The sequence below is a fragment of the Oryzias latipes genome, chromosome 18, assembly GCF_053564925.1.
Source record: "Oryzias latipes strain Hd-rR chromosome 18, Olatipes_Hd-rR_3.1".
NCBI lineage: Eukaryota > Metazoa > Chordata > Actinopteri > Beloniformes > Adrianichthyidae > Oryzias > Oryzias latipes.
The window spans coordinates 23,771,168-23,797,081 of record NC_136254.1 but is presented as its reverse complement, the minus strand read 5'-3'; the positions used below and the strand labels follow the sequence as shown (position 1 = coordinate 23,797,081).

Genomic DNA, 25,914 nt, shown 5'->3' with positions numbered 1-25,914 from the left:
GTGGGGAGTTTGGGGGTGAAAACCATGAGTGAGAGGACTGGCAACAGAAGTGACGTCCATGCTGTTCGGGCTGGATGTGTGCTAGAAGAAATGGGCTTGGTGCTGTAAAGGCTATTTGACTTCTCTGCCTGTTTCTTCCAACCCTCGTGCAGTATATGGGGCTTGGACAGCTCTCCAATGAATCCATTACATTAGTAGCTTGGCTTTTGCTTCCCCACTAAAGTGATGTATCGGCTGGGTCATTACAATAGCTTTAGTATTCAGTGGTTAACATGAGAGTTTTAGCATGTAGTAGTTAATGTAACAATTTCAGCCATGAGCAGGTAGTTTAGCATTTATTTAAGACTTTCTTAAATTCATGCTGTAAAAGTTATCAGTGATAATTCAGCATCTTCAGTAAACAGTGTAAGTTAACATTTACACACAAAATTACATTTTAATTGATACAATTTGTATTATTTTACCAATTTAAAGTATATTTATATCTAAATCAATTTTGTTGTTGAAGAAAAAGTCAAAATTATGACTTTCATCACAGACTATTTGCAGACAGATATTTGCCATTTGTCATTATGGGAGATCTCTGCAAAAAAAAAAAAGACATTAGAGAAGTGGGTTAAATTTGTGTATTAATATCATAGGTTTGCAGTAACCGAAAGTATTTTCTTTAGTATTTTTGTTAAACTTACATCTTGTCCTTTAAGTGACTGGCTTTAGAAATCAGAAACAAACTTGTTTCTTCTCTTTCTTTCTCTTTCCATCACTTGTGAAAGGAGAGAGGTTAAATGTTATAAATAGTTGACAGAAACTAATTTAAATCCAAACATGAGAAACTATAGATGTACCAGCACAGGCTGCCTTTTTGCTTAACTCTGACTCACCTGGCTTGGGTGGAGTAATTTGGATTCTATCTGTAGGAAGAGAAGATTTATTTTTTTAGAGTTTAGTAATTTACTAAGCGGTGAAAAATCCTATGAGATGACAGTAACGCTCTGTTTTCATGCTGAATGCTTACCATAGACGCTGTCATCGTATTCCCTGCTGCTGACGCTGGCAGCGATGGGACTCTTCTGCTGCAACAACACACATCAGTTACTTTTGAACTTTTAATATTCTACTTCAACATTTTAGTAAAAAAAAAAAAAAAGCAATGCTAGGTTCTTTTTAGCTTAGTGTGACTGCTCTCATTCAGTTGCTGAGTCTTCTTTCAGTGTTTGTCCTACACTCACTGAGTACAAATTAGCCTTTATATAAGAGCTCCGGGGTAACAGAGTTTTAGTGTTCAGGAAAAGGCGTCACACACTCTAATTACTTTAAAGACCCACTCTAACAAAGTGGGTTAGAGTTCTTGTGGCCTTTTTCTGATGATAAAGGACATATAGAAAGATATTTAAGATTAAAATTGTTCAAATCATTGTGAATCAGGAGCAGAGAAAAAATGCATTTTGGAAAAGATCGCATTTGTAAAACTTCTTTGTTTTCCTCGTCAGAGCTGGATCGCCCCAATATTGCTCGCCATTTTTGTTGCACCGCTAATGTTAGATTGGGGGTAAGCTAGCAGGAGAGCGTGTAAATAGATGGATGACGGGAAGTGGGGGAGCTTACTCCGCACCGCCGGTCTCGCCCACAACTCAGAGGTGTATTTCTGACGAACTCCTGCCGCTCTGTAGAAACTATGTCTTGGCTAACGACACATTTTTGAAATTGGCATCATCATAGTCGAAAGACCACTGGGAATGCTTTCCCAACAGATCAAAAGATGATCAGATTGGGTTTTTATTAGGAGAAGTCTGTGTGATTGCCAGTAAAAGAAGAACTTCTTCTGATAGGTATGATTATCTCAAAAGACACATAGACCTCGAGGTGACATGATACAACCACAAAGACTGAAATCCATCTGACAGTAAACTATTTTATAATAAGAACTATAATCTTTTAAAAATGCATTGCAATATTTTTATTAATTTATGGTCTTGTGTTTTTTGTGTTTTAATACAAATATATAGGCTGTGTCCGAATTCCCACCCTAACCCTTAACTACTAAAAAAACTACATAGTGTGGCACTATATAGTGCCCTGGATTTTAAAAGCAATTTGGACACCATGTTCACTACTTTTATTTATTTATTTTTTTAAACGGATATGACATAATCAATTTTATGAAGTTAAAATCTAATTAATATGAGCGTTTTGCGACGAACATTTATGCGTCCGCTGTCTTCTGAAGATAAAAACGTTGATGGTTTATTAAAAAAAATACATTTTAATTCCTTTATTTTTGGCAAAATTTGTACAGAAGCAATGCATTGTGGTCTATATTTGCTAAGCTAATGAGCATTAATACACACTGGTTTTTCGCAAAGACTTCTGGGAAATTTCTCGGGCACTCAATTTTGGAATTGTAGATTTGGACAGCACTTCAAAAATGCCAAATGCACTATGCAGTGAGTAATGAAGGAATTCGAACACAACCCATAGAAATTTTTTTAACTGAAGATATAAAGGAATTTTGAACTTCCAGCCTGCAATCCAATTGTATTACATTTTATTGGTTTTTCTTCTTATGGTGTTTTTAAGAGGTTCTGGATGGCAAAAGGAAGAAAAATATAGATTTTTACTATAAAGGACAAAGCTTTGAAAAGAGGTCAAAACTGCATCTTCAAGTTTCTGTTGGTGTAAGACACGTCTTTGACCACTAGATGGCAGAAGTCCTTCATCTCTTGCACCTCAGAAGCCAAAGCAGACTCTTAGAAAATGAACTTTTGGCTTCTGAGGTGCAGAGACTGAATGCTGTCTATTTTTTTTCTGTTTTAAACTTTTTTTTAAACCTAAATATTTCTGATTTAGAACCACAATGGTGTCAATATCTGAGGAAGAATAAAAAGTAGAAAGTCTAAATAAGCAAAGGAAACCATATTGATGTTTGATTGATGGGTAAATTAAAGAAAAATCTCTTAAAAACGTTCAGATTTGAGCATTTCCTGTAATGTTTTACAGTTTTCCTACTAAAAGAAATAAAACAACATTTTCATCACTGTATGGTCAAATGAATTTCCATAAATTTTTTCTCATTTTAATATTAATTTACTATAATCTGTCTGTGATTAATGCAGATGGAGCCTGTTCAATCATCTCCATCAGCAGCTTTGCACGTGTGCTGCATGACCTTCTGCACATCTCAGGCATGCATGATTGCACAACTCCTCCTCCTCCATCTGTGCCCCACTGACTGTGCCGCCGGCAGCTTTACCCGAGGTCGCCTCACCTTCTCCTGGAGCTTCATGGTCGTCCCAGGTCTGTTTATCACGAAAGAGTCGTAGGTAGGGGGGACACCGCCTTCTTGCACTGGAAGGAAATGGCATTTTGTTAAGTATGAAGACATTTGGAGCGACAAGGAGCCTAAAAATGACAGAAAGTCAAATCGCTAAAAAGGTAAAAACGAGATTTTTACTGATGTGACGATAAAGTCACAGTAAAGTCCACCACTTAAAAGAAATCACAGAAAATTCACATTTTATGAACTTTACATGTTTTTTAAAACTCTTGTTTTCAATTTCACAAAAAGGTTTACAATATCAGTAATATTTTATTTGTTTTTTTCCCCCTTTTTTGTTGCTTGTTTTCTCCTGTTTTTTGAGACAACAGTTGGGAAAAAATATAAATTTCTAACATTTTAACAAGTGTATATGGCAAAAACACAATTATTTTAACAGATAGCATCAATTATGATCCATGGATTCAGTAACTTTTTGCTCAAAATGATATTACGGTTGCTTAAGATGCAAAAATACTGACACAAGTTCTCAGGAAACAAGCAACTTATTTACCTACTGTTTCAAATTTGATGCACACATTTTAAACATAGTGTTACATTTTTATAAAAAAAGAAAAAAGAATTATTGAGAAATTTTGCAGGTTTTTAATACAGCAATGGTCATTTAAAATAATGAATAAAAAAAGATGAGTTATGTACACTATAAAGTTTAAAAAGATTAACTAAAATGTTTCCCACCAAAAGTGTTGTTATTTTATTTTGAAATGAGCAGGAAAAGCTCTTATACTGCCCCTAGTGGTCTCAGAAATGCACAAATCTAATATAATATGGTTATGTGGGGTTAACAAAACAGAACTCCACTAAATATTCTTTAAAAAAATATTTCTAATGCTAGATCATTAAAAATTGAAAGGAGCTTTTGCTGCAGTCCAAATGAGATGACTTAACTATGTTAATTAATAAAAAAAATCAACAAATAGAAAGAATTAATATTACCCATAAAGCAATGCAGCAGAAAGTTATATTTGTGTTATGAGACCAATGTAAAGCCTAAAAATATACAAAATTGTGCTTCTTCTTGGAAAGTTTGGACTTTGGGTTACTTTTCTTCATCTTTCCTTTATATCTAAGTTGTAACTTCAAACCGTATGAGGAAAAAAAGCGGTAAAATATCCTGAGAGAAAAATCAGGAAGAGTTTTAACCTTGCTTGGTGGGGAGTGAATAGAGATCCCCGTCCACCGGGGGAGTCTTCTTCTTCTTCTTCTGAAACACTGAGCAAACAAGAGATGCATGTGAGATTATAACAAAAACATCCTCAAATTAATAACCCTTGCGCTGTCCTGTGACCCCACCCTTACTTTGACGTGTTCTCCCTACCATGACAAAGGTGGATAAAGGTGGAAAGATTTCATGTAATCCATGGACACCAGTGAAGATCACAAATCATTGAAGAAAAAGGGTTCAGAACACTGTCTAGTGGGTCTAGATGACCCAACTCCCAACGTTAAAGTGCCTAGGATAGCACAAGGTTTAAAATGTTTTACAGATGCAGTTTGTCTGAATTTCCACAAGATGGCGCCACAATCCCAAAAACCTAATTTTGCCAAGGAAAACCTGTTCTCTCTAAAAGTTTTAGTAATAAAAATAATGTTTTTCTGAAGGATTTTGGTCGCGAGTGCTCAAAATGACAAACTGGATTCGTTCCCTGAGAGGGGATTAGGATTAAAATCCATGAAAATCCATTTATCCCGCCTCTCTCAGAAGAAAAGGTGAATTTTGCAGTCTCGATTCATCTGAAACCCACTCTCCTCTGCGTCTCCTGGAGCTGCATGCATCACTGCTCCAGATTCCCCTCATTCACTAGGCGGCGAGAAAACCAGGAGCAAAATGTGATCCTCGTGTGATCCGAAGCTCTGCGGTGTCCACAGATGGAAAGCTCTCCTCTTTCTGGTGGACTCCGGGGACAGGGACGATGGAAAACGCCTGTAATGACTTTTTTCTGGCTGGCTAGGCCTCGCCGTGGCCAAGATTAGTTGCAGATGGGGGCAGCTCCGACCCCTCTTCTCTAACGCAGACGGCTCTGGGAACTGGAGGGAGCTTTCAGTTCCTCTCATTTGGCTGCAGAGGGCCCGTTAGGAAAAGGACGGGCAAACTCCAGCAAAAGCTGCTCAACAAGGACAGAGTCACACCGGACTGTGGACCGAGTCACGCCAGCTGCTTTGAGGGGTCCGAGCTCCAAGTGATAGACAGATACAAGCACTGTATTATCAGAGGAACAATTCATCCTGGATGCATGTGTTCAGCATGAATATTGGTTCAATCATTTATGAGCTTTAATAACTTTTGAATCAATCATGAAATATTCACAGAGTGAAACTAAACAGCTAGAACCTCACTGTGTTTGAGTCAAAATGATTAAATGGTGGTTGAAAACAAAGATTGTTTTTCATTTTTTGTAATTAACAACCATTTGATTAATCCAGATTATTTTTAGGGGCATTTTATTTCCATTTTTCTTCTATAAGACAAGCACAAACGTGTTTATCCACACTGCTTCGGGTTTTTTTCTGCAACAAAAGTGACTTCAAGACATTCTAGCAATAACAGCAAATACTTTCCCGGCATTAAATACATTTTTCATGTTATCTGGAACACTATAAAACAAAGGTTTTCTTTAGTTCTTTACACAAAAGAAATAGAATGGATTTTAAATGTCATTTAACAGCAACTGATTTCAATATATGATATTGGTTTGTACCTCCTTTAATTAAGTTGTAGCTCATTTCAAGAACTGAATTATTTTTTCTAGACTTTTATTCTGAACAGGTTTCTTCAGGTGGGTTTTTGGGTTGTATTGGCGTTAGTTGCCCACTAGATGTCACTCTTCCTAGTCAAACTCATGAACCTTTTAAACATTTTATCTTAAATTTGCCCCCAAATAGTTTTCATTTAAATTAATTCGAATTTTTTAATGTTCTCTTCCTATTCCATTTTCAGCACAGTTTCTTTCCATCTGTTTTTACGCCACTGCAGAAAAATGTAGGAATTGTTCTTCCTGTAGCATGTATGCTAGCTAAACTGCTCTGCTAACAATATTTAAAAGAAATTCTTCCAATATGTCAACATTTTTATTCATTTTAAAGAATTGAATCACATTAAATTGACATTAAGTTAAAAAAAAAAAATTTGTATGTCATTCCCGAAATTGCTTTACGAATTTCTTCAAATTGAAATTTAGAAAATCATCTATGAGTAATACTTGACACATTCTATGATCCGTAAATATCCTCTAATAAAGTTTTGTAGCTTTTTTTTTGTACCTTTTCTGTATGGACAACAAGACAAAAAAAAAAAAAAAGAATGTTTCCCAATTTTGGATTGACCCCTGAAAGGTTTTGAAGGAAAACATGAAATTATCACTTTAGTTCAAGTTATTCAAGGCATAAACCAGCCAATCCGGTGCCTCCATAAAAGTATGTGGTCTCACAGATTCACCCCAGCCCGTTTTCACGTGGTAGGGGTGTGGCCTTCCAACAAGCTCACTCCTGATTGGCCATAGAAATTATGACTCATACAGACTCAGCCCAATCACTGCTTATTGATGTCTGGTCCCAACATGGTGCGTCCGTATAGCAAAAAATTTGGTTGGAGCTGGATGTTAGTCCTTTTCTATGGATGATGTTGCTCAGTCCAGTTCTCTCATACAGTCATTGTGTTTACCTTGAGCTATGAAAGGTACGTTGCTGTCCTTCATCTGCGTGCTCTCCGGTCTTGGCGCGGGTGCCGGCGGGCGATTGGCAATGACCACGGCGTTCTCAGAGATGGTGTCGTCATTGGCCTCCAGCGGTGTGTAAAGATCATCTTCCTCCTCCTCAGCCTCACTTCCCTCGCCTCGCTCCTGTGTCTGTACATCTGTGATGGAAAGAGCTGCTTCGTCAACAAGAGGACACTTCAGTGGCTCGGAAAGAAACGGAAAATCTGCGTCATGTTATGCTGGCAGGGAGGAAAAAAAACACACCAAACCAACTGTTCCATTCGCAGATTTCAGTGTCCACTCATTACTCACCTGCATTGCCCATCATCTCATACACGTCATGATCTGCGTTGGCCTCGCCGGGATTCAACATCTTCTGTAACCAGAGAACAAGAAACCGTCTGCTTCCAAAAAACTACAGCTTCAAAGTCCCACTTTTTGTCTGTTATAAAATCATTCCCGGTGGTCTTTTATTATGATTACACAGTTTTTAGCCGAAATCAAACACTTGCTGTCGTTTTTTAAAATATTTTTTTGCACATCAGCTGTAGCTCATGAAAAATTTCTGTGCAGACAGAGACATGGCCTAACATGGGCGGGGTTAAACGTTGAGCTCCGCCCACGTTGAGCTGCACCCACTGTGTGTGATTATTCTTCGTCAGCGCGATTGCCTTCTTCTTCTTCACATTTCACAAGTTTTTGTGTGCAATACTGCCACCTACTGGATTAGGGAGTCAATTAAATCTCGGCTCGACAACTTTGGAGGTTAGTTATTTAGATATTAGGATAGAAAGTGACTATTCGGACGTCATTTTGTAAATACATGTTGCCAATGCTTGGGCGGAGCTCAACCTGGGTGTCCTATGTTGAGCCACGCCCCGTTCTGCACACTGCAGTCAGGGGCTGTGTCCAAAATCCTTCTCTACTCACTACGTGGTGCCGCACTATATAGTTTTTAGTAGTTAGGGGTTAGGGTGGGCATTCGTGCACAGCTAGGGGCTTCTCCTGGAGTTAGCCTCGGCCAATTTCCCAATCAACACCTTGTTTAAACCCTCTCTTGCTAGCTTTTAGCACCTCACAAGTGCAAGCTAATGATAGCGTAGCAAAAAAAAACAGAGAACAAGAAATATCTGAGCTGTCCAGCAGTTTTAAGCCAGATGCAAGTGGACGCATCAGAAAGAGCGATTTTGACCCACCAGTGGCAGTCACAGCGTCACAAACCAGAGCTTTTGAAAACCACAGGCTTTTATATTTATTATCTTAAATGCTTCAAATGCCTATTAAAAACACCAAAAAACACAATTTTTATTGGAGAGAGTCTTTAAAGAGAAACTTTTTTCATGGACCAGGGCCGCTTAGGTTGATATACCCAACAGATCGTGCATTTAGTCGCATCCGAATTTACTGTTGATATATTGACTATATGAAAATCACGTTTGACGGCCATTTTTAAAGAGGGCAGCCGTTTAATCAGTTATTACAAACGTCTTTGTCTTCTATTTGCACCAGTCTACATAACTTAGGCTTTTAATGCACAAAATGCAGTATTTTAACTGGAAATTTTACAAACAGAATACTATATACATTTTCAGAAATTTTTCTCATGGAAAATTGTGAAAGAAAAACCCATCTATGGCAAACTTGGTGCATGATTATGTTAATCATGTGAGAGATGGCATGAAAAGCAAGGACGGCTCAAAAACAGTTTTCCCTTCTTGTGAGAAAAGTCTAGAAGCTGAGGTGGAGTCCAGATCTCTGTCTGCAGCTCAGAGCAGGCTTTGCTGTGACTGTCAAACTGCTGCTTCCTATTTGCTAATTGCACGCTTGGAGACAGGGACATGATCAGGGTAATTATGAAATCAGAAAATCTTCCCCCTTTTTCCCTCCTAACGTATCATTTAGCAAGCGACTCCGGACCTGTGGCTCCGTGTCAGACGGCATCCCAATAATTAGTGGGATCAACTCACCGTTTCAGCTGCAGATAAACACAATAAAAACAATTTATTGCCAGATTTCACAACAAACATGTTCTGTGCCTCCAAATGAACTTTTTTTTTATTGCAACAAAAGGTTTTGATAACAAGCCAGCATGTGATTAAATGAAAAACTCCATCACCCTGAGATTATGTAGGCTTAATTCAATAACAAAAGCCTACGTAAAGCTGCGGATTGATGAGAAATACAGTAGCTCCGTTGAATTGAGCAGCCTCCCCCCTCCCCGTTGCTGCTCTACCCCGTCTGCCGTATCCAAGCAACACAGCCAATCATGACTCAATTACAATATTGTGCTGTTCCTAGAACTGCAAATCAGGTATCGGCTGCAGCGAATGCATTAACCCACGAACGAGAGACATTCTTAGCGGCCGCAACAGGTAGATGGGGGAGGGATTCGCCCGCTTTAACCATCAGAGGCTGAGCTTCACCCTGTGGTCATTTTTGTGGTACAGTCTGGATGAGCAACTGGTATTTATTTAGCAAGAAGGAGTGCGTATAAATTCCATGCTTCGACGTGGAGCTTTGGAAAAATGAAAAAGACTCCTCGATTACTCTGATGGAATAAAAAGTCCGCCTTCAGCTGCTGATGTGGAGAATCAAAAGCAGAAGGCAGTGTTTGTGTCACGAGAACGGGCAGACGGCAAATGCAGCAGGTCTATTAGCTCAGCTAAATGTCCACAAAGCTAAATCAGGGTCAGGCAGGCAGGAGTGGATAACAGGCATGAGATCATCTGAGGAGAGACGGGGTAGTCCGGATCCAGGCGAGGGTCGCGGCAGGCAAATGGAGTCAGAAACAGAAGATCAGGTCCAAACAGAACGCTCAGTAAGGAAGGCAGAGTGGCACAAACAATGCAGTGCAGAGTGACTAAAGATGCGACCAAAGATCTCTTCAGTCAATGGCCAGGATTTACAGGGGGGAGCAAAACCACAACAGAGATAACAATGGAAGTCTGGGATTACATCCTGTAATCCCAGACTACGGTGGGCGTTTTGGTCCATTTGTTCTGCTCCAAGCACAGAGCATATTCAGACTGAGGAAACCCGGAGCGAACAGATTATATACAAACCCAGACCACCTTGAAAGATGGGTCTGAGAATAGTTCCTGGTCCTGGAGCAGGGTCCGCTTGGGTGCATTCAGACTGAAAATTCTCTGGTTCACTTTAAGCGAACCAAATGTGTCCAGTCTGAATACACCCTACATAAATGCACGTTTCGGGCTTCCGTGTTCAAAACGTTTTCTAGATGAATCCATCAGAGGAACGGCTCATGCTCCATGTTTTGGAAATAAATGCAGGGAAGTAAATTAAGTTGGTTTGGAAACATTCACACGATGATGTTGGATAAAAGGAGGCTGAGGAAAGTGGCCAAAGAGGGAGGTTCATGGATGTGTTGAAGCAGGACATGAAGGTGGTTGGCATGAGCGAAGATGATGTGGACGAAGGCAGATGATTCGCTGTTGCGACCCCTAAAGGGAGGAGCTTAAAGATAGCAGTTTTTGCTGATCAAACCAAACAAATAGCTGTTTTATAGTTGTGAGTCTGCTAACTAGCACGGAGACAAGTTAGTAGAAGACTCATAGAGTCTGGGTCAATGCAGTACTGGGACTGATGCCTGATTCAGTCCCGGTTCTTTGCCAGCGACCTCTGCATGAAACCGCACACACATTTTCTTATCATCCTCCCGACCTGCATCAGGTTTTACTTTATTATTCTTACAGGACCATCAATTAAAAAAAAAAAAACAATAATAAAAAACTTCAATTTTACCATCTTGCTGGGGCAAGTAATTTCTGCAGACTTCATAAATGTCTGAACTAGCACACTGGACACCTCATAATCTAGTTCTCTTCAGTGCAGCAAGCAGGGTACATTCATGTCCATATATTTATATATATATATATGGCTTTCTGCAGTCTTTTGAGGCCTCACAGTTGCGAGCTAATTTATATCTGTCAAGGTCTGCTCCACATCTGAGCATGCTCAGTTTTTTTACAGCTTCTGCAAAACTCTGATGGTGTCGAAATATGTTTAAAAAAAGACCTTGTGTGTTTATGTTGGTAATGAACCATTCTCAATATCGTAGTGCAAAGGCTATGGCAGATATGAGCTGAACGTTTTCTTTCTTTGTGTTCAAGTTATTTTGCCTGAATAATTCAGTTTTCCCCGCTGGAGCCGTTCACGGCTAATTAACAAAGAAGTGTGATGCCAGGGCTGACGAGTGGATCTGACGCAGGTCTTGTAAGTGATTCAGCCTCTGTGAGAAGCAGGGGACTTATCCGTCTTGGATTTATTGACAGAGTGCTGCCGGACCAGCGTCCAAATCACTGATGCATCACGGTTGATTAATTGTGAGGAAGCGGAGTTTACAGATTGGTAAATGGAAGTCCAGGAGCCTGTGGAGTTTCTCCAACAAGCTTCACATAGCTTCACCCAGAGGTTTAAAGACCCCCTCCTGTGAAAATTGTGTTTTTTGGGTTTTTAACATGTTCTTGTTGCATTTTCTGATGATAGAGGGCATATAGACAGCAAATTAAGATTAAATGTACATTTCGGAGTATTTCTTTATTAAAATCTTTGTATAAAAATACTTTGGGCGGGATTTAATCTCCCTGCTGATGCATCCACTTGTAGACGACTAAATCCACGCACGTCTTTGTTTTCCTCAACTGAGCTGACGTATGGCTCAAAACTGGACGGCTGCATAGCTCTGATATTCCCATGGGGGCTGTAAGCTAGCGGGAAAGAGTGTAAACGGACTGCTCAATTAATGGGGAGCAGGGGGCGGGGTTGCTCTGTGCCATGATCGATTTTCACTTCCATGACTTAAGGAGGATGTCATCCATTCGTCACTACATAAATCTGAGTCCTGATTGGTCAACTGGTCTAACTTTCAAGTCGTGTTCAATGGCCCTGTGTGCAAAAACAGTTGGAAAAACTTGCTTAGCTACACGTGAACAGGAGAGGTTTTAACCCAGTAGTCTGAAGTGCACACTGTCGTGCATTTACATACTAGACTGTTCAATGGAAGTGGCCGCTTTGAATGTAGCTTTCCATGATTGGAGGGGGTCTTTAAGACATTCATATCATCTTAATTAGACGAGAACTGCAAGGCAGGTGCTCACACGTGTGGAATCATTCTGCTGTGAAGCCTCAACATGGCTCCCTCACTGCCTCGTTTTTAGCTTTACAACAGCCACCAATACAAGTGTTGTGACCAAACATCCTTGGTCTGCAGCAATTCTCAAACACCCACGTTGCCATGAAGATAAGAGCTCAGGAACAGCTGCAGGAGCGTCGCCATTTCCCTCAAGGCCAGACATGCCGTATGTCGGCCTGAAGCCGTTGTTAAAAAAAAAAAAAGAATTTTAAAAATAAAAAGCTGTTGTCTTCGTATTTCATTGTTGAAGATTCGACAATAGGGATCAAATATTATGTTAAACATAGAAATGCTGGTTTACTTGACATCAGTGACGTTTATTGACACAGATTCTGTTTCTGTTTTCTGCTGCCTGACTTTTATTCTCTATAATTTTTTTACACTTTTGGAAATGACACAGTTACCTGATGTCCAAAATGTTATATTAATATAAAATAATATGATGATATTGACATTTTTTCTGCCAAATAATCTCTTTAGTTTTAGAATAATTCTTGTCTCCCTGGGGAGGTGTTTGTGGGTATGTGCGGAGGCCCTGGGGGGAAACCGAGGACACGCTGGAAAGACCTTGTCTCTAGGCGGGTCTGGGAAGGCCTCAGGGTCCCCCCCTGGAGGGGTTGAAGGAAGGGGCCGGGGAGAGGGGAGTCTGGGCACCTTTGCTCAGACCAGGGGCGTCACAGATCAGGCCTGGAGAGCCGGCCTCCTGCTGGTTTTCCAGAAATCCTGCATTATCTGCTGCTGATTACCTGGATCAGGTGTGTTAAGCCAATAAGGAGCTTCAATGGCAGATTAAGTAGAAAGCAAGTAGGACACCGGCACTGGCGGCCTGGACACCCCTGGCTTACACTTCTACCACCCATGATCCTATCCTGGACGAGTCGAAGAAAATGGATGAAAAGTCCAAATCTAAATAGTTTTTTTCTGAATATAACTTTGCAAACATTTGTTTTTTCTTAGTACCTAAATTGAAATCAGTTTTTCGATTGTCCTCTTGACAACCTTAGATGTCAGGCAGACTGTGACGAGCGTAGGAGGCCACAGCATGGGTACAGCGGTACAGCATTGCATACAAACGTTGGGTCTCACCTTACTAAATGTAACCTCCGTCTGTGCTGATTAGGAGCAGTGTTAAGCTTTAGTCACAGCTGGGTGGACACGGGCTGTCTGCAGGCAAAAAAACTAGATAAGCCTGTACGGGAAACGCAGGCGACCCATGGAGAAAAGCAGGACCGGGGACCACTAGATGAGCTTGTAAAGTGAAAATGTTCATCTGCATTTTTCATTTTTTGAGCATGCTGGTCGTAGCGAACACTCATCCAACATGCAAGGGTGAGTAAGGGGGAGGTTGTTGAGATGCAGGCGTGTATAATTAACATATACTTAAAAACTAAAAAAAAAGTTGATTTTGCATAATATAGGCACTTTCAATTAAAAGTTGTCATATCTGTCATATAGTTAATTATTGACCAACGCTCTTATGTCAGATTTGATTAGAAAATAACATTCAGATCTTTCATTTCTGCTTAAATAGATTAGTAGGTTTTTCTATTTTTTTTTTCTCCTCATAAACATGTTATAATAGAGTTCCAGATTAATCGGACGTGGGGATGCTTTTGCATGCAGAAACAATTACATTTGGACGGTCTCTCATTAGTGAGGCTGAGCAGGAACCTTCAGAAACCTGCAGCCGTCATGCAAAGAAATGTGTGCATTAACCGATAATTATCTGAGTGTATTCAGAAAAAACTAGGCTGTGTTCACACATAGACAGTGTGCTGAGAGGGCCAAACCTATTAGAGAATAAGAGGAGAGATGGACTGTAGTCTATTCTCAAGATGAGCTTTGAATTGGTGTTAAAGGCACTAATGAAATGGCTGTAAGCAGGAATTCTCTGTTTTGGCCTTTATTGACAAGTCCGTTCTGCAGAGTGTTCCTACCTCAATGAATCCAAAACAGTAAAATGCTGAACAACAGAGAGACTCAGTGAGAGCAGCATACGTGGAAACAATTACCAGTGTCTCTCTGAATAAGACGTGGAGCTCCGTGTGGCCGTGACTCTTGGCGATCTCGGTGGGGATTTGTCCGTTCCGATCCGCTGTCTGCAGCGCCTGTCCAGCACCTGGACACTGCAGAAGCAGTCCGGAGACGCCTCTGAAGCCGTAGCGGGCGGCAAAGTGGAGAAGCGAGGGCACTTTGGCGTGGTGGGCCTCTGCTGGGGACAATTTTTGGATTTAGCTCTGTGGAAGGATTTCTGAGCAGTACACTGACTCGCACGACATTTCTCAGCAAGCTCTCTGTTATTTTCTGTCTGCGGTGACGTGAAGGGGTGCAGACAATGTAACGCACTCAGGAGTCAAAGAAAAGTAGTTATTGACCTGATCGTCAAGGCAACGTCTCCTCCTGCCCTTTTCTCAGACTTAAGGATCAATCTCAGGAGCTGATAAAGCCATGAGTCTGACAGGTAATGAGCCAAGGCTTAACGCTAACCTGTCTTTTTCCACTGTGGATGTTGTTCATCATGTAAAGGTCGTGTCACACAGCCGTTATGTACATTTTGAGCATTTACCACGTATAAAAATTAGCGTGATAAACGTAATTCATACCTTTTCCTTGCATTCGTCAATCGCCAATGATTTCCGTCGGTGGTTTGGGCCGACGGATCTCTGTTCATAATTTTTGGTCAGTTGAGAATTACCTAATTTATACATATTTTACATAGTTTATGCGCAATTATTACGCAAGTTGCAATAGTGCATGATTTTTGCGAGATGCATACGAACATTTGTGGCTTTGCACGACCGTTCCACGTATGTCTAACAGACTTTTCACGCATGTTCCACCGATGTATAACTTTTCTATCACGTATACGGCACATATATCACATTAAAATTACGTAATTGACGCATGTGTCACTAATGAATTGCATAATCACACACGGTTCATGTTCTACGTCAATTTGCATGTTCTTTGCGTGGTTTATTTGTACTTTGTCCGTGGTTTTGACGTGGTTCATTCGTGATACATCTGGGAAAAATTCACGTAAACTTTTCTCACTTTTTCCACACATATTCACGTATGACCAATTTTTATCATGCGTAATGTGCAAAATGTAAGTAGTGGCTGTGTGACATGACCTTAAAAGGAATGCATTCCAGCTGTGCGTTACATGTTTAGCTCTCTTCATTGCACAGACAGAGAGAAGGATTGATCCAAATGGACGTACTGGTAGCTTCATGTACCATCCTGTACAGTACTGTTTTTCGTGTCTTTTTGAGCTTACGTGTTCATTTTGAGCAGAAAAGAAGCTTACAGGAGGTCAAGTCCACAGGAAAATCAGCGTACTCTCAGCACCTTGTTTGTGTGTGTTTCCAGTCCTCAGGGCCTCAAAGCCTCCCGTTGGCATTCCCTCAAGCAGCATTGACAACAGCTTCTTATCCACCATGTCTGCAGAGGAAACCTGAAATGCCTAAAGTACAGAAAGAAAAACTGACATATTTAGGCACAAAATGTACAAACTTCCTTACTAATGAAGCAAACTGCTAAATTATTTGAAAACTAGCAGCAGAGTTTGCATTTATATCGACTGGGTAAATAGAGTTGGAAGAGATGCCAAATTCAATTTGAGCACACGCACATCAAATGTCCGTCTCTTTGGTTTTTGGACATTTTCTTTACTTTCTTGGCTCTGGTTTGCTTCTCCAGCAAAACCAACGTAATGAAATCAAATCTGTCTAAGTGAAATCGTCTGAAACAGGCTGTTCTTGCAATTTGATAGAAAGAACGGAGCCTTCCCATAAATGCCTCAGTCACTGGAAGTCTGTCCTGGCTGTTGAATTTCATTTGATTTTCAGTTTATTTTTATTTCTTTCATGAAAGCACCGTATACACAGATACACAATACATTCAATACATTTTCCAAAGCTGCACAAATTCCAAAGATACCCAAAAGGCATTTAATCCTCAGTACTGAACTCACCGATGACTTTGCCAATCCTATCAGCTGTTAACAATAACTTAGAAATGAAACTGACCCCCCCAATAGTATAATTTTTCTTCAAAATTCAAAATTTAAGATAAAGGTTTTAAAAGGTTTTTAGTTTTCAAATTTTTGGTTTAAGAGTAACATGAAGAGTTATGACGTAATTGTGATTTTAGAATAAAACCGTAGAACTTTGATTGGAGCTTCACATAGTCCATTTTTATATTGTTTTGACCTTTGCTTTGTTTGTGGATTTTAACATTTTTATTTTGTCTCCACATGTTAGATGTTTTGTTAAAAAACATGAAAACGGTTTGATCTAGATTTTTGTGACTTTTGCAGTGAAAATTTTTTGTTTCATTGTGGAATTATTCTGTAATATGATCAAAACAATATCTGTAAAATAAAGAAGTTGGAAAAAAATGGAAATCAAGTATTGGTACAAAAAAATGCTTTAAAGCCAAATTAATAAAGAAAATTGTAAAGTGGAAAAAAAAAGCTCAAAAAGGTCCCAAACTACAAAGGGTGAGAATAAATTTAAAAAGCAACACGTTTGGAGAGGGAAAACAGAACATGTTTTTTTATTTTACTTTTTCATGTAATCCTTTTTTTTTCTTCTTAACTTGTTCTGTCCAACAGCTGAGCAAACAGAGGAGAGCTGAAGGCATTTTGTGTTGGACAGGTTTTACTTTTACAGTAAGGGGTTATGAATCTTTGGATAACCAGGGTGTATATTTGTATAAACCCCTTCCGTTTTTTTTGTATTATTTTTTTATTTATCAAGTACATTTTATGTTTTAAATATGAATTTTCTCATTTTACAGAGGGGAGAGAGAGGGGAAAAGTGTGAAAAAGAAAGAAAAGGTGGGGGTAAAGAAAAAAAAGAGAGAGGGGGAGAAAGTGAGGGGATACTTTTGCGGTGGTGCTAATTTGAGTAGGTTATGAATATAAGATTCACAACGTTTCTGTTAGATCTACTGGAACGACAAATGTTACATCCAAGAGTGAAAACTGACTCTAAGATAACGGAAGGTGTCTGTTTCGTCCACCAATACACTGTGGGTTAGGAGCGAGAGGAAAAGCAAACAGGGAGCAATGAGACAGCGTGCACGTGGGGGTGGAGATTCAAGCACGCTGCCGAAGTGTATTTTTCATGTACCGGTAATCCTAATTTGAAAAAAATAAAGTAATGTTTAAAAAAAAAAGGTTTTTAGATGGACTTTCCTACAGCAAGTTTACTCCAAATGTCAGTAAATTAACTGTATTGAGAAAGGGACAACGCATATTAATGGAATTTAAAACCAATGTAGATTAAAGCCGCGGATTAATTTCCAGTCTTAGTTCAATCCTAGTAGACGAGAGGTATGGCAAAATTACTATTTCAATTTTTGTTTAAAAGTTTTCAAGAGAATCTATTTTCAGTTACTGTGTTATGGACATTTTTACAAATAAAAAAATGAATTCATGAATTCATTTCAATTATGAGCTGCATCACAACACAGTAAACAGTAGTGTTTGTATCCCAAAACAGTGGTTTACAAAGAAACAAAGACGAGTTCTAGCTTACCGGTAGTTAATATTTACCTACACTTATTTGACTGAAATACAGCATAGCCTCTGTAAAGAAAACGTTGACTGTAAAATGTAAATTAATGACGCGCTCAAAAGGTCTTTTGTCAAACAAAAAAATGTAACAAAGATTCCAGATATGCTGAAATGGAATCAATCCTTAATCATTTGTGTTACAGGGTTTTCATTTAATGAAAGGTTTCATATATATAGGAACTGAATTCAATTCAATTTTATTTATATAGCCCAATATCACCACACAGTTGTCTCAACGGGTTTCACACCGATAATTTTACAAAAACATAGAATCAGTCATAAACTATGAACAGTAGCTAATTGCTAAACTAAACTAGACAGACCCCTTAGACACTAGGAGGCCTTAGACCCTCCTAGTGTCCTAGTAGATGTAGTTTGACACAGAAGCATAACTAGGATGTATTGGATGCTAGCTTAGCTTAGTTTAACATGTTTGATTTTTATTTTTAATGTCCCAAATGGTAAGCATTTAAAATTAGCCACAAAAAAAAGAAAAAATGACATTCCTGGTGTGTAATGTCCCAGTTTCCACTGGGCCACTTCCAAAGATGAACGCACAAAGTTTATATCTCAGCTTCAAAAGAACAATTATGTGGAACAAACATTCACACCTGCTTTTTCCTTCACTTCTTTCAGTGACTAACATTGTAGCCAGACTAGTCAAAAACACCAGCTGCTTACGAGTTAAAGGCTCCGACGGGCAGCTGTGGTGCAGAGTCGTCAACATCTGACTGGAGAACTGCAGGTTCGATTCCTGCCCTGCCCACCTATGTGTCGGAGTGTCCTTGGGCAAGACACTGAAGCCCACATTGCTCCTGGTGGTTGTAGGCTGGCGCCATGCGTGTTTGAATGTGTGTGTGTGAAGGGGTGTGTGGGCGGCAGTGACTGACTGTAAAGCACATGTGGTCCTAAATTCAAGTAAAAAATGACCCTAAAATATTGCGCTAGCTACAATAAACAATAACATTTGAGGAATTCCCCTAAATCTGAGAACACATTAAATCTTTTCCTTACCTGACACATAAAGTCCACAGGGTCAGCTACTTTGGACAGAAGGCAGGTGAGTTCTTCCATGTTTGTGTAGTACTGCAGCTGTGCAGTGCAAAGTGACTTTCGACCACTGTACACAGTCACAGACACAGTCCCTGCTGGAAAATCTGCAGCAGAAAGTGTGCATCCATAAGCAGGACGACGGCGTTTCATCCTGCCAGACCTCCACGCCGTGTTATTGTTCTGCTCACCTGGAGCGCCGACGCACAGGATCCTCTCGTTCCAGCAAACGGGCCGAACTCTCATGCTCTGATCCCCGTTGCTGAACTCCAACTCACAGTCAGAGCCCACGGTTTGACTTCTCAGAAGAACGAACAGATCCACAGAGCTCTGCCACACAGACCATACAGGGCAGTTTTGTTGTTAAAGTCGTGGCAGCTTTGCAAAACAAACCCAATTTTTATGACCAGTGGAGCGCTGCTCACCCCGCAAGGAACTCTTGAGGGAAGAATGACGAGGTTTGATCTGACCCTGCTGGCTTCGCTGGACAGCAGCTGCTTGGCCCGCTGCTGCGATCCAGATGGTTTCTGTGTCACTGGACTGACATTTGCTGATGTGGCCGATGCACCTGGAAAGGACAGAGGTTAAATTTCTTCTGCACCACATCCACAAAAAGTTGCCTTTACCAAACCAAAGAAGGTTGGGACTCTCAAAATACCGTGCTTTTTTTTTTTTTTTTTTTTGCAATCCAACAAGAAAACTATTGAAGATTCCTTTGTCCTTGGTGTATGTCCATCCATCCTCCATTCATCATCTGCTAATTTAAGTCTAAGTAGCAAGAAAACCAATTGCCCCACCTCTTACTTGTTTTTGAGTGGATAGTCAAAAGGTAAAATTTGGGGTTTGGCTTTCTCTTGGTAGGACTCTTCCATTATCTCTCACCAGCATTATTTAAGGTTCTTAAAATATGTCCACCTCAGTTGACTCCTGCTATTGGGAAGAAGTGGGACATTCACTCCAAATCTACTGGTGCTCCGAGCTCCTTTGAGAATGCCCTTACATTTAACACATCAGAGAGACTCATTTCCAACTTGCACAGAACGTACCACCTTTTTCCAAAACCTCCTGCAATTCTATGGTCCTTTTTTCCCCTTTATTGAATCCAACCACGCTGTGGGTTGCATGGTGGTGCAGTGGTTCTTTCTGTGTGGAGTTTGCATGTGTTGTTTTTTTTCCAACTCTCTCCCATAGTCCAAAAACATGATTTGTAAGTTAATTGGTGTCTCTAAATTGTGTCTAGGTGTGCATATCAGAGCGATTGTGTGGCCCTGCAACAGACTGGCGACCTGTTTAGGGTTTTCCCTGCCTTTGGCCAATAGGAGCTGGGTTCAGTAACCCCATGAACTGAAAATGGAAAAATGCAAACCAACCAAACACCTGCTTCACTGTTTTAAGGCCCCCACAACAGAGCTGTTTTCCGTTTAGTGTGTGCAGGTGTAGCTCATCTAGTGTGAACCCAGCTAGTTAAATCTGGTCCAGCAAAAAGTGGAAGTGGATTAAACAGAGGAAGTCATGCAAATTGTGTTTTCTTTTTCATTTTGTTTTTCCGCCTGTTTGTTTTAGACAGTAATCGTCCCAAGACCAGCTTTTTTAAAATTATTTATAACCAAGGGACACTTTGGTCCACTCTCAAAAGTGCAATGTGAAAAGAATCCGGATTTAAACTTTTTTACCCTAATGAAAGTCTGTGTAATGCACTAACCTCGTCTGGAATCCCTTTAAAGTCTTTCCTGGCTTAAAAGATCCACTCTGATGAAAATCATGGTTGTGGCATTTTTCTCATGATGGAGGACATGTAGTGTTCACAAAGCAAATTACATTTTTGTGCATTTCATTGTTCAAATCATTTTGAATCAGTAGTATCTGAAACAACCTTCTTCTTTTCCTTTTGGTTTTTCCCTTCAGGGGCCGCCACAGCGAATCAGCTTCCTCCATCTAACCCTGTCTTCTGCATTTTCTGCTCTAACACCACCTACCTCAGTGTAACCACGAGGGGGCTCAAGCAGGGTCTCGTTGTGCCAGCCCGGATAAATACAGTGTCGTGAAGGGCATCCGATGTAAAATCTTTGCCAAACCAAATATGCAAATAAGACAAAAATATCCCATTGAACTTATGACCCCCTGCTGTTCTCAATTCTGATCATCTACTTGCAGACAAATAGATCCGTGTACGTCTTTGTTTTCCTCGCCTGAGCTGGAATCTGGATCTAAACTGTACGACTGCATGGCTCCGATACTGCTCGCCATTTTCTTTGCACCGGTAATGTTAGGTTGGGGTTGTGAGGGGGATGTAAGCTAAGCTAGCACGTACACAGAGAGCTCTTAGTTATAGCTGACGGGAAGGGGGGGCGGGGTTGCTCCATTCCAACGGTCCCGCCCACAACTCTGAGGTGAATTTCAAATGATCCCCTGTAGCTTTGCAGAAACTATCTCCTAGAAAACAGCAGGTTGCTTTCATTTTGGCTAAAAACAGCATAATCATAATAATCATGGGAAAATTTTACAATAGATCAAAAGAGGATTGAAGTGGGACTTTAATTGTTTTTAACAGCAATGAAGTTCTTGTTAGCTTAATTTTGTACTCTATAAAGTCCTGTTGTGTTCTCTAGCAGCTGGTTCCTCTGCTTGTGTTTGATCACTTTTATCATCAGTTTAATGCATTTTAAGTGGGTGTTGCAGATAAATTCCAGCCAAATGCAAACTTGTCAATATTTAAAAGCAGCCTTTTTCCATGTATGAGGCATCTGGTTTCATCACTGCAGATGCAGAAAGCACTCCTCCTGAAACCCTCCAAACAGCTTCCTATTATATTTATGGACAAATACTAAACAGCACAAACCTGTCTGAAGAGGTGAAGCTGTTGTGCGTTTAAATTGAACTGCTTGTGAGCTCCCAGTTTGAACCGAGGCACTGTATCAATGCGGTGGAGTGTTGCAGAGTGCTTTTGAATTTGCATGGCTCGCAATGAGTAATCAGTGGCGGCTGCATTTGCATAAAATTTTCCTCCTGCTCATGCACCTGTTTAAACACAAGCCCACTTCCTCCGCATTTGGATCTTTTGCAACACGTACAGTTAGAAACACAAAGACGGAGGCGGTGGACAACTGGCCCTGCTGGAAAAGAAAAGAAGCAGAACAGAGGGTTTCTGCTGAATTCAACTGTAACCCGGTTCTGGAAGGCCGCGGCTTTTCCACTGGAAAAGTTAGCAAACAGGTTTCTGAGCTGGAAGTGAGTCTCATGCAAAGCGGGATTTGTTTCCTCCTCAATTTTTAGGACGGCGAGAGGTTTCCAGAGAAAATACCAAAAAAAGTTTGAAAACTACAATTATGTGTTCAAACAAGAGGGAGATTTCATTCAAAACAAAACCGAAAAACCCCAAACATTTAAAAACAAGAAATCCTTCAGATTGACCTTTTCTTATGATGTCGGTGACAGCAGACAGATACTCAGGAGCATCTTGATCGCTGGAGATCTGCAGGAACTGCCTCCCATCCAAGGGCACCAGCTCCAGCAGCGGGGTCACGCTGTCCACGCCACAAAGCAGCACCACCACCTGCGACGCAGGGGCCAACACGCGGCCCAGGAAGGCGCAGTGCAGCTGACTAAGACTCTCCAGCATTCCTTTGGAGAGGATGAGCAGCTTGCAGGTGTACCGGGACAACCGGAGGAAGTCGTCCTGCTGGTGGGAGACTGTGGAAATGTCGTAGCAGCAGATCGCAGCCTCCGAGATGGGACCGGTGAAAACTGACAGCAGGTAGCTGGCCCATTGGTTTGCCTCAGCCTCATAGATGATCAGCAGATCTTTAGCTGCAAGTTTAGAAAATAAAATCTTTTGTGGCACTTTAGGGCAGTAATAATCAGCGAAAACGAGAGAAGGGCTCCTTACCTGCCTGGTTCATTTCTGCAGTGCTGTTTGTTGACAGGTCTCACCTCAGAGTATCATGTAAATCAGCTGCACATTTGTCAGGATGAGACCAGATAAGAGTGTTTCCTGCTTCATTACAGTAAGTGTTTGTTTTTTTCTCCCCCCATTAGTATAGCCTTATGGATGAAGCTATGGCCCTTAACCATCTAAAACAAACAGTTAACTTAAATATGGTCAAAAAATGTGTTGTTAAGGTGTTGAAATTCTGAGATAGTAAACCTAACAATTTACATCGATAACTTTTAGAGTGCAGTGACAAAAAAGAGCCACTCCAATCCTCTGTTATATATATTAAGTGGTCTGTTTTACCTCAAATAAAAAAAACTAATTGGCTAGTTTCCCCTAAGGCTAATATAGATATTAATAAATGATTATTGAAATTCTTGAAATTTTTTTAACAAGAATGTGATTTACATTTAATATCACACATTTACTGTATGTTCTCAAAACCCGCTTTATAAATAAGCAATAAGTAATGAGGAAACCAAACCAGCAACATGGCAGTTTTTTTTATTTTATTAGATCTAAACAAAAACGAGTCAAAAAAGTAAAGTTCTTCTCAAAATGATATTTATTAGCGCGCATCAAATCACCAAATACAAACTGCATTTGTCCATCATTAAAAGCCATAATCACAGACTTTGCATGAGTGACGTTTGATTGATTTTAAAGTCAGAGCAGCAATGGTTAATTAGAAATTCACCTCTGAGTTGTGGGCAGGTCCTTTGATGTGGAACAACCCCGCCCCCCCTTCCCCTAATCTTTGCAGAGAGCTCCCTGTTAACACTCACATTCCCAATTGAGTTCTCTACAAGTGGATGTATCAGAATGGAGCGGAGTAGGGAGCTAGCGCCCCGCCCAGTGTATTTTCTACATCACAAACACCTGATTCACAACAGTTTGAATATTGAAATACTCAGATATACATTTTTCTATTTAATTGTCTTTACATATGTCCTCCATTGTGACAAAAATGCCAAAAGAACATATCAAAAACACCAAAAATTGCATTTTCATTCGCGTGGGTCTTTAAATAGAAACATTTTAAAGCTTAAAAAGTAACTTTTAAAAAGGAAAGATTACCAATTTTATGTTATTTATATAAAAAAAATTCTGGCCCAAAACCTTGTATTAGCCATAAACAGATTTTTCTTTTACAGAATTTCATAATAAGACTAAGTGGATGGGACAACCAGAGAAACAAAAAGGCATAACCGACAACAGGTGAAATGGAAACAGCAGAACCAGAGTTGAGCGAAGTTTAATTAAGTCTTGGCTGTGAAGGAAAGCACTAGAACGTGAGGCGTGTTAACACTAATGATGTGGTGTGAACGCGGCCGGCTCCGGCGCAGATGAAAGCATGTCCTGACCTGCCACACTCACAGCCCCTCACCGGGAGACATCTTCAACTCCAGGCTTCATTAACGGGCTTCACCTGCTGCACGGCTGACCCGGACCAAGCCCGCGTCCCCCTAATAGCAGTTTAGCACCAGTCATTGCTACCGAGACCGGTCAAACGCACAAATGTGGAGCAAAAAGGAAGGAAACAGAACAAGACATTTTCTACGCAAATTGGTGCATCCCATGAGTCACCAGCGACAGATTATCCTGTTTTTCTTAAACTCCACATTTTCAGCATGATGCAAGGTCAACCGGTAACGCCTAAAACAAACAGACTACAGGGTTAAACTCAGGGAAACTTTGCCTGCATTAGCATGAGTGGACAAACATGAGAGACTTTAAATCCTGTCCTCAGGGTGGAGCCACTGCAGAGAACATGGAGCGAGCGGCTCAGTGGTTCATCTTCAGCTGACCATCATTTGTCTTTTTTTTTTTTTTACCATTTAGCCAAGAGACACTGTACCCAGTGTTACTGATCAGAGTCCTCCCTTAACATATTCAAATCCCAGCTGTGACCTTTCTGTGTTCTCCTCAAACACAATGGAGCCTTCATAAGTGATTCTAAATTGCCCACCAGTCACTGAGATAGGCTCCAGCAACTCCTTGATCCTGAAGAGGATTTAGGAAGTTCTGAAAATGGACAGTAAAGTTTTAGACCTCAAAACCAATGAGATCAGGCTTGTGTGACCATATCTATATGAATGAATTGATATAATATTTGGAGGGAAAGATGCTACAATTTACTGCTTAGAGTTCTGCTTGAGTTATTGAGATCACATAGATGCACAAAATGTATCTACATAGAAACTTTTAACAGTCTGTTGAAGTAAAATATGATTTTTATATCAAACTCTATCCTTATCACACACACGTGCATATATTAGAGCTGTCAATTCACACTTTTTTCTTTTTTGGTCAGATTCTTAAAACCTTTATATTTAGTATGCAATTAGCCTCAAATTAATTATCAGTTTATTTATTCAAATTTGTAATGCTAGAGTCGTATGGAGCAATAACACAAATGCTGTTTTCTTTTAATGAATTGGCAATAAATCGTATTTTTTTTTGTTTTCTTTTTTTCCTTGAAAACTATTTTCCTTCAGACTTTTGCTCTTAGGACAAATAGGATTTTGCTGTATCGTTTTATTGTCATATAGGAGGAAAAATAACCCAAATTTTGAGATCTCAAAAGAATTTAACTCCTGGAAAATGTATTTCAAGAAAGTTGGAGTATAGCTGTAAAAGTCCCCCTCTGATCATCGTTTAATCCATTTTAAAAGCGTTCCCAGGGGTCTTTAAGATATGATTATGAAGTTTTTAGCCAACATGTGGGCTGGACCGTTGACGTGGAGCCCCAGTCTCCGCTGTTTACACGCTCTCCTGCTAGCTTACAGCCCCTCGCATCCTTAACCCAACGGTACTGGAGCATCAAAAATAGCGACCAATTTTGGAGCTGGCCAGCGATTTGAGCCAGATGCAAGCTCGGTAGAGGAAAACAAAGACGTTTATGGACCTAGTCGTCTATGGAGTGGAGCAAGGGAGCTTTCTACTTCACCTGCAAGCTTTTTCCAACAGCAATTTTTTCATCTGCTCCTGCTTTACAAAAATTTGAACGAAGAAATACTCAATGCTTTAAAGCTTGATTTTCTTAATGTTTGTCCTCCATTATCAGAAAAATGCCACAAGAACATGTTAAAAACAACATAAACTCGTTTTGGTTGGAGTGGGACTTTAAAGAAAAGTCAAAAAAACTTCTGATATGCTCTTAGACAA

General features: G+C 40.2%; 2 protein-coding genes and 1 long non-coding RNA gene across 9 annotated transcripts in view; 2 read left to right on the top strand and 1 right to left on the bottom strand.

The window, feature by feature from the left end:
• LOC101169815 (protein phosphatase 3 catalytic subunit alpha) overlaps nucleotides 1-25,914 on the top strand; it is a 181,420-nt gene that overhangs the window by 43,949 nt on the left and 111,557 nt on the right. For 4 of the 5 annotated variants that reach the window (XM_078936363.1, XM_078936362.1, XM_078936360.1 and 1 more), the window contains exon 3: nucleotides 3,114-3,294. In XM_078936363.1, the coding sequence (XP_078792489.1) occupies nucleotides 3,114-3,294 (181 nt within the window). Of the gene's footprint in view, nucleotides 1-3,113; nucleotides 3,295-25,914 lie in introns of those variants that run through there. The other variant, XM_078936361.1, reaches the window with a different exon arrangement.
• LOC105356386 (B-cell scaffold protein with ankyrin repeats) lies at nucleotides 317-22,757 on the bottom strand. 3 transcript variants are annotated; one of them, XM_078936365.1, is made up of 15 exons: nucleotides 22,702-22,757; nucleotides 22,227-22,622; nucleotides 19,241-19,383; nucleotides 19,007-19,145; nucleotides 18,780-18,922; nucleotides 15,533-15,647; nucleotides 14,194-14,393; nucleotides 7,342-7,405; nucleotides 6,996-7,187; nucleotides 4,478-4,546; nucleotides 3,266-3,345; nucleotides 1,016-1,073; nucleotides 882-911; nucleotides 690-763; nucleotides 317-583 (listed from the first exon to the last, which is right to left on the bottom strand). In XM_078936365.1, exons 1-14 carry the CDS (start codon nucleotides 22,712-22,714, stop codon nucleotides 714-716), a joined length of 1,692 nt encoding a protein of 563 aa, XP_078792491.1. In that variant the 5' UTR covers nucleotides 22,715-22,757; the 3' UTR covers nucleotides 317-583; nucleotides 690-713. The 3 variants fall into 3 exon arrangements, with proteins under 3 accessions (XP_078792491.1, XP_078792492.1, XP_023822149.1); XM_078936366.1 differs by having other exon boundaries at nucleotides 1,016-1,070; XM_023966381.2 differs by having other exon boundaries at nucleotides 14,194-14,390.
• Nucleotides 22,442-24,035, top strand: LOC144987227 (uncharacterized). Its single transcript, XR_013651104.1, has 3 exons — nucleotides 22,442-22,569; nucleotides 22,739-22,819; nucleotides 23,901-24,035. It is a non-coding gene; the product is annotated as an uncharacterized LOC144987227 (long non-coding RNA).

Coding starts and splice junctions, on each gene's coding strand:
- LOC105356386 (XM_078936365.1), bottom strand. Junction 14,394..15,532: donor TGGAAACACACACAAACAAG/GTGCTGAGAGTA, acceptor AATTGTCCCCAG/CAGAGGCCCACCACGCCAAA. Junction 1,074..3,265: donor CCATGAAGCTCCAGGAGAAG/GTGAGGCGACCT, acceptor GTGTTGTTGCAG/CAGAAGAGTCCCATCGCTGC.